The following is a 9,322-nucleotide window of genomic DNA, read 5'->3' on the forward strand; positions in this document are numbered from 1 at the left end:
ATTATATGATCCCATGGTTTAATACGGCAGCGCATCGTTTGGTCTATTTTCTAGGACGTTTAGGTTCAAAGAATCGCTTAACGCTTATCCTGGCTGTCTGCCTATATTTTGGCTGTGGGGCTGAAGAACTGGATGCCGGGATAGAACGAATAGAAATAGCGGGAATAGGGGTGGTAGTGTCTAGTGGAGTTGGTGCCACATCATCCTTACTAAACTCGGGATTTGAATTTTCTAATTCATTAGTCTTTCGTTTCTTTCCTAATTCGAACTTGTCTTTTGTAATTTCCTGTATTTCTTCCTCGGGTTCACTTTCCTCCTCGGGTTCACTTTCCTCCTCGGGTTCACTTTCCGGGTTCTCTATAGTCGGTTCATCCAGAATTTGTGAGTCTTCCCCAAAGATATTATTTTCGTCATCGGATAGGTTAATGACTGGAACACCATCTGAGGATTCTGGTTCGGAGTCGCTGAATGTGATAACAAGTTTTGAGTCCGACATCTATCACACAACAACTAACCCATTAGTACTACATAATATTTACATATAAATTTTAACCAACAATGATAAGCAATGGTTTTTAAAAATCAGACCCGGTCAAAGTCCAGACTTACTAATGTATCCTAACGACTTCTCGGTTAGACACACTAATGCAAACCTGGTTCGCTAAGACCACCGCTCTGATACCACATGTCATAACCCATCCTTAACCATAAGAACGTGTTAGATAACGTATGATTTCATTGCGAGGTATTGACCTCTATATGCGACATTTTTAAAAGATCAACTGCATATATTATACATTACAAACCATGATTCTTATTTTAGTACAAGCTTTAGACAACATAAAGATGATTATCGTTTAGCGATAATCTTAGACTTACAAACTTTACATGTGATGATAATAATACGATTTCTAGCATATTTTACATTACAATTCCTCGGATATGCAGTTTTATTTTTGACACAAATATGCATACTCAAGATCTTGCTTAAGTTCAACATGTTGCAGCGGAAGCTTTTAGTTATCACCTGAGAATAGACATGTTTAAAACGTCAACATAAAGTTGGTGAGATATAGGTTTAATGCCGGCAGCGATATAAATATAGACCACAAGATTTCATATATAAACATTTTAATAAAAATATTCTAAGTGGTTGATCACTTGGTAACCATACTTAACATTTAATCACGTCGCATATTCCCTTTATTATGAAATCTTACTACACCGTACCAAGTGTAGTCACGAAACGAAGTACTGTGCAACCGTTGAATACTGGTCGTCCAGTCCGGTTGGGGTTGTCAGGCCCGATAGATCTATCAACAGGATTCGCGTTTACAATACCGCTGTAAATAATAGTTACCAAGCTACAGGGAAGTATGCCAGTGGTACAACTCAACGTAGAATATATTTTTCAGTTACTTGTGTCCATAACGTAAAACATAAAATACATGTATTCTCATCCCGAAATACTTAGAGTTTAAAAGTGGGACTATATACTCACTTTTGCCTTGAAGATATATATATTTTGACTTGGTCTCCAGTTGATATCACGAACCTATCCATATATAATATATCAATATATTTTATTTTAAACAATCGTCACATATATATACTTATAATATTTTTTATGTCTTCTTAGTCCGTAGTTAGTAATTTAATTTTAATGGTTCATTTTTTGGTGTTTTAATAATTAAATAAAACCCCCATCGAAATAAATAAAACCCCCATCGTATTCGTATTGGTCGGGATTAATCTTGACCCACGGTACCGGTGTTGTCAAATGACGTGTTGCGTACATAAAGTACCGGTGTTGTCAAATGACGTGTTGCGTACAATCATGGGATCTTATGATTAATCTTCTCGTATTGTTTACGGGTGATCCTGAACCATATAAAATTAAATTATGAGTACATATATATAAAATATCATGTTATTTTAAAAAGATGTGATTTATTTAATTTTTCTCCAATTATTTTCGTGACTAAACAAGTCTTGAATATCCGATTTTGTTTTGGTCATAGTTTCTTCGTTACAACTCCGTTTTCGTTGGTTCAACTTGCCACTTCCTTGGATCGAGTCCCTCTTTAAGAATATGAACTGTAAATACCTTAGTTTGTATTCGAAATCACAGGTCAAAGGTCAAACTTTGGTGAAACTTATGAAGTTAATCATTTTTGTTACAAAAATATCATTTAATGACCATTTTTCTAAAAACACTTATACTTTGAATTAAATCATGAAATTTTTATGTGTTAACATATTCATAAGAAATATCATTTTTTCCAGAATATAAACCTCCAATTCAAAGTTCAAGATGGTTTTTAATTATCCAACCCCAAACAGCCCCCGGTTGCACTCCGACGTCGTAAAAACAGTTTTTAAGGTGTTCTTTGAAAAACCAAGTTATACCTTGTTAAATTAGCATATATTTATGTTATATTACAGGTCTTGAAGTATTTTAAAAGTTAAGTTAGAAGGATCTATTTAGTTTGCAAACAAGTTTGAAAACATTCAAACTATGTTCTTGTTGTTAAAATTTTATACCACAAAATAAGATAGCTATATATATATGAATCGAATAAGGTTATGAACAAAGTTACTACCTCAAGTTACTTGGACAAGATTGCTGTAAAAGAGGAGTAAGAACTTAGAACCAAAAGGGTGATAGAATTGGATGAAAGATTGGAAGTAAACTTGTGTTCTTGGAAGGATTCTTGAAGTGTTTTTGTAAGAGTTTTCTTATGGTGATTAAGTGATGTTTTTATGGCTAGATCTTCATGGATTTTAGCTGAATGGTTATGGAGTTTCTTAAGAGTGTGTTTTTGGTTAAAGAAATGAGGTAGTAAAATTTGAAAATGGAAGATGTATTTAAGGCCATAAAAACATGATTAATGGAAAAACATGGACAAAATTTCATGTTGTATTTTTATGTAATTAGTCATACTAAACATCAAAAGTAGTTACCTTATACATAAGGCATGAACAAGAGAGTTACCTTATACATAAGGCATGAACAAGGGCTGGTTGGTGGTGATTTAATGTGTATATACCAATAGTAAATACGTATAGAAGCTAGGTATGATACGAGTACATGTACTCTAGATATACGTATAGAAATTTTGTGAAAAATGGAATGAGAATTCAAATATAGCTATCTTTTGTGAATATACTTATATTGTTTTATGTATTTAAGTCTTTAAAAAGTGATTAAATACATTATATATACGATATATGTATAAACATTATAGGTTATAAGTATTTATATCAAATAACGTTACGTATGGTTATTGTTTTGAAAACTTAAGTTAGTAGTTTCAAAATATACTTATAACTTATTGTTATTAATACAAAATGAGGTATTAAAACATCCTTAGATCATGTTAAATATGTATATATACATATATATACACAAACGTATAATTATCATATATTGTATAGTTCGTGATATCATCGGTCAAACTAGACGGTCAATCGTTGTGTAAAACTCTCTTTGAAAACATAAGTCTCAACAATTTGGATTGCTTATCATGTTGGTAAGGTTTAATTTATGTAAATATTAATCTTATAAGTATAAATTGATCGAAAAAGTGCGGGTCATTACAGCAGCCATACTTTTCATCCCTTAACAGGGACATTAATACGTCCATAACTTAGATATACTCAAGTAGCCGCAACAACCGTATGCATCACCCGGATATTCTTCTTTTAAGCCGTCACAAAGGTCTACTTCTGTAAATTCTTCAGCTGTCATATCAAATGAGAGTATCAAGTTCTTACATTGGTAGGTTTCACCCGTAACAAAAGTCCTATCAAAGGCATACCAATAAATACACTTATCTACACAAACATGGTTCCGTGTCAATTCAATGTTGGAAGCTTCGACGAGCCGAACACACCCACTATAGAGGACCTAGGTTATACTCAATCACTACACCAACACTTTGACGTTGGTTAGCCTTTAATTTTATGAATCCTTAGTGCACAATAATGCTTAGGCGACAGTGTCGACCATATATTATTCAGGCGGTATAACCGACCATATATCACTTAGGCGGCAGAGCCGACCATATAATAAGAACAACACAAGTACACTAAGAACTTAAACACAAACTAAGGCTTAACCGGGAAACTTAACAAAGAACACTTTTATTAATACAAAATACAATTACAATATTACTTACAAACTTTTCTTCTCTACTCACACTCTTCTCACTTCTTACTTCTTCTCTACTTCTCAACTCACTCTTTTCACAACTTACTCACAAATGAAATCACCACCCATATTTATACTACTCCATGAAAACTTCTACACACTAGATTTTTCCATGGATAAATATCTAGATATTTTTACCATATAAAAATATATAGATTTTTTTCATTTTAACATCTAGATTTTTCTTCATATATATATTAATATCTAGATATTTCTTTTACATTTTAATATCTAGATATTTATATACATTACTAATTCCATATTATCTAAATTTGCATTGTATTTTAACACTCCCCCTCAATGCAAATTTTCTTCCAACGATGTCTTGCAGACCATTCCAAGTGCTTCTCTGAATTTTGTAAACTTCGTTTTACTTAGGCTCTTGGTGAATATATCTGCAACCTGTTCATCTGTCTTTGTTGGCATCATCTTGATCTCCCCTTCAAGAACCTTCTCGCGTACATAGTGATAGTGCACTTCTATATGTTTCGTTCTTGCATGGAAGACTGGATTTTCTGCTAATCGAATAGCTGATAGATTATCACAGAAAAGTTTTACTTGATAATCTGTTGATTGATGAAGATCTTTCATTAGTTGCTTTAACCAAGTAATTTCTTGTATTGCTGACGAACCTCCTCGGATATAGATTGATGTACACCAGTTTTCCATGGACTCTTTTCCTTAGAGTAGGACCCTTCTCCTTCTTTTATTGGATCCAATACCTGCTCTTTAGGCTCTTCTTTTTCTTCTGGACCTTCTTCTAATCCATGAGATTCTGGAAGCTCTATCTTTTGAGGTGACCACCATGAAGACGCTTCATCAAATACCACATTTCTTAAAGTATGGCACTTTCCGGTATTTGGATCACAACATCTCCATCCTTTTCTTGATTCATCATAATCGACAAAAATGCACCGAATTGCCGTCTTCTCAAATTTGCTTCGTATATGATCTGGCACGAAGACGTAGCATACACATCCAAAAACTTTGAGATGGTTGATTGTTGGCTTGATCTTCCATAATCTTTCATATGGTGAAATATATCCCAACTTTGTTTGTGGGAGTCTGTTAATCACGTACGATGTCGTCCTCATACATTCGGCCCAAAATCTGCCAGGTACATTCTTACCATGAAGCATACTTCGACAAGTTTCGGCAAGGTGACGATTCTTGCGTTCCGCCACTCCATTCTGCTGTGGAGTATTGGGGCATGTTAATTGCCTTCTGATCTTGTGCTTCTCAAGATACATATTGAACTCAGTCGATAAATATTCTCCTCCATTATCTGTGCGTAATCTTATTATTGAGCTCATTTTCTATCTTCTTCTTGAACTTTTTTAACTTCTGAAAAGTCTCCGACTTTTCCTTCATGAAGTAAACCCACACATACCTTGAGAAGTCATCAATGAATGTCACCATGTGTAAGGATCGTATAGCCCAAACACAATGTCCTGCAATATAAGCCCAAGAGTTCATCCTTTTCTAAAATCAATTGGTGATAGAGGGACTTCCCCTTAGACTTATATACATACATTTGTTTTGTCCCATGACCGATGTGGGACTTTGGTTTGCACCCTAACAACCATGTACTTCATTCCTCCAAGTGATGTTTGTTTCACTGGGCCAAAGACGTCTGAGTGTATGAGCTCTAGTGGTGTCTTGGACTGATGTTGTGACTCCTTGAATGGCAATTGGTGAGCTTTTCCAAATTGACATCCAACACATATTGTATCTGTTCGGATATCAATTTGAGGAAGCCCATTTACTATGCATTTCACCATCATCTCCTTTAACTTATTGTAGCCTAGATGCCCAAGACGTTCATGCCACAGATCAGACGTCTCATTCTTTCGAGTCTTATCCACATAAGCTATTTCAGCAGATAATACATAGACCGATTCTATTCTTCTTCCATGCATAAATGGATTGCCAACCACCTTTACTCTCTTGAATACGGACACATCTTCTGGTCCAAAGAGCACATAGTTCCCTTCTGCTATTAATTGTGGTACTGACAGTAAATTCTTCTTTAGGTCAGGGACAAGATACACCTTCTCGAGTTGGAGCTTATGAGAGTCGCCTTCATTTGGAATTATTGTCTTTCCAATGTGAGAAATAGACAACCTTGAATTGTTGGCTGTCAACACGACTCTCTTTCCTTTGTAATCCTCCATTTCTTGCAGCTTCGTCTCATCATTGGTCATATGATTTGAGCACCCAGAATCGATGATCCAATCATCTTTGTAGTTTATTTTTTACTTTAAAGTTGTTTTAAGAGGTTGATCATCTATGTCAGCTTCAACAGAGAGTCCAGCTTCTGCATCCCATGTTTCCTCATTAATGGTTGCTTCGAATGTGACCTCTTTCTTCTCATCTCTTGCGGCGGACACATTTCCTTCGAAAGTTCGCCTTCTGGGGAATCTACAATCTCGAGCAAAATGACCCTTCTTGCCACAATTGAAGCATTCACCATTCTTTCTCTTATCATTTTCCCCGTATTGTTGACGATGATCTCTTCTTCCTTGTTGAGCTCCCCCTGAAGCGTTGCCTTTTGATTTTGGGTGACCCTTCCACCCATATGTCTTACTTTCTTTCATCGCCTCTTGTCTTCGAGATGTTGCTTTCTTCTTATTGGTGAAAAGTGCATCTTCTCCGTCTTTTATGGTTACTTCATTTATCTGCTTGGCTAATGCCTCTTGATTAGCCAATAGATTCTCCAGCTCTATTAATGATGGTTGAGTAGGCCATCCTCTCACAGCGGCTATAAATCCATTATACTCGGATCTTAAGCCATGGATGATAATTCTCTTCATCCTTGCATCACTCACTTTCTCTTCAGGAGCAAGCTGAGATATCGCACGGCAAATAGATTTCACCTTGGTGAAATACTGGGAAATAGACAAACTTCCTTGTGAGATACCTGCGAGCTCATTTTCCAAGAGCTGGAGGCGTGCTTCATTCTTCTTTGAAAATAACTTGTCAAAAGTTTCCCAAGCTGCCTTCGGTGTTTTCTCGTCACGGATGTGCTCCAATAGATCCTCCTCGATTGTAGTCTTCAGTATAAATAAAGCCTTCCCGGCCTTGATGTTCCATTTTCTCAAGGCTTCGGCATTTTCTTTCGGTGGAGGCGTTGTGTCACTGCCAGCAACTATTTCCCATAAATCATGTCCTTGTAGGTAGGATTCTATGCAAGTCCGCCAATAACCATAGTTGTGGTTATTGAGACTCTTGATTCCACTGCTCGTACTTGCAAGATCTGCCATCATGACGTCCAACGTCCAATAAGCTTGATCCCAGACCGATGAGCTTTCACAGTTCCTAACTGTGCTCCGACAGAATCTCCCTTAGGGCCTTGGTGTTAACAAGATGATGTAAACGTCCAACGTTTACCGATGAGTACCTCCACTAGCAATGGTCCCGAACGACCCGCTCTGATACCAATTGTTGGAAGCTTCGACGAGCCCAACACACCCACTATAGAGGACCTAGGTTATACTCAATCACTACACCAACACTTTGACGTTGGTTAGCCTTTAATTTTATGAATCCTTAGTGCACAATAATGCTTAGGCGACAGTGTCGACCATATATTATTCAGGCGGTATAACCGACCATATATCACTTAGGCGGCAGAGCCGACCATATAATAAGAACAACACAAGTACACTAAGAACTTAAACACAAACTAAGGCTTAACCGGGAAACTTAACAAAGAACACTTTTATTAATACAAAATACAACTACAATATTACTTACTTACAAACTTTTCTTCTCTACTCACACTCTTCTCACTTCTTACTTCTTCTCTACTTCTCAACTCACTTTTTTCACAACTTACTCACAAATGAAATCACCACCCATATTTATACTACTCCATGAAAACTTCTACACACTAGATTTTTTCATAGATAAATATCTAGATATTTTTACCACATAAAAATATCTAGATTTTTTCCATTTTAACATCTAGATTTTTCTTCATATATATATTAATATCTAGATATTTCTTTTACATTTTAATATCTAGATATTTATATACATTACTAATTCCATATTATCTAAATTTGCATTGTATTTTAACATTCAATGGATTTACGGGGCACATTCATAGACAAACTCCTCCTCCAAGACCCCGAACTAAAACTAAAAATCTCAACTTGCGGGGTGTGATTTTCAATATAATCCAAACATGAAATAAAAGTGATTTTGACAAGTTTAGGGACACTAGTACGAGGACAGACCCCAAAACCAACAACATTTTTGAGCTCCATAAAGTGTTCGACACCAGGGACAATGACAGGAACCGATTTTTGAATCGTAGGATTCCATAGAACAAATATTTTCGCTTCACCAAATGAATAATACCAGTAAGTAGATTCACCGAAATTGACGCACAAGCAGAACACACCTTGAGAGCTACCCAATATACTTGGATTCTGACCAAGTAGTTGTTTAGCACAAGATGGAAGAATCAGGGGAAACTTGTTTTGGGGAAAACTATCATCATCCACAATTGAAACATATTTTACAACTTCTTCTTTTGAATAATGGCCATAATTTAATGAATCAGCGTAACTTACAAGTACACGATGATGCTGCAGCTGATCGTTGTTTAAGTGGTAATTAGCAGCGAACTTGGAGCTATCAATTACTGACTTCCATGATTTTGAAACTAATCTGAATTGAACCAGCGGTTTAATAGGAAGCTTTTTGATGATTTCGATTTGGATATCGAAAGGTACGTATTCAGTCATTATGATTTTGTGTACGATTGTGCGTTTGATTTTGGGAATGTTAGGGTTTGAATTAGGGTTTGAAGATAGCGGAATCAGATGCTAATAGAGGGAGGGAGTACTAGAAGAACTGACCGTGAAGAATTGGCCCACTGGGTTTTATGCTAGATCATCAGATGTATGTATGAATATGGGCTTGTATAGATACAAATTGAATGATAATAAGATCTTTTTAAACGAACCCTGACGAAGCATATGTATTGGATTGGTTTACGGTTTTCGGATTGAATGATTGATACGGATTTTTTTGAAGGCATACTAATGAGGGCTAGTAAAAATGATGGGGATGGAAAGCAAAAAATAAAAACATAACGAC

The 9,322-nt window shown here is 35.9% G+C and overlaps 1 protein-coding gene across 1 annotated transcript; it reads right to left on the reverse strand.

Moving 5' to 3' along the window:
* Positions 1-8,289: 8,289 nt before the first annotated feature.
* LOC139870103 (putative F-box protein At3g16210) lies at positions 8,290-8,967 on the reverse strand. Its single transcript, XM_071857955.1, has one exon. It carries the CDS (start codon positions 8,965-8,967, stop codon positions 8,290-8,292), a length of 678 nt encoding a protein of 225 aa, XP_071714056.1.
* Positions 8,968-9,322: the final 355 nt, after the last annotated feature.

Source organism: Rutidosis leptorrhynchoides, chromosome 10 (assembly GCF_046630445.1).
Source record: "Rutidosis leptorrhynchoides isolate AG116_Rl617_1_P2 chromosome 10, CSIRO_AGI_Rlap_v1, whole genome shotgun sequence".
In the NCBI taxonomy this organism is placed as follows: Eukaryota; Viridiplantae; Streptophyta; class Magnoliopsida; order Asterales; family Asteraceae; genus Rutidosis; species Rutidosis leptorrhynchoides.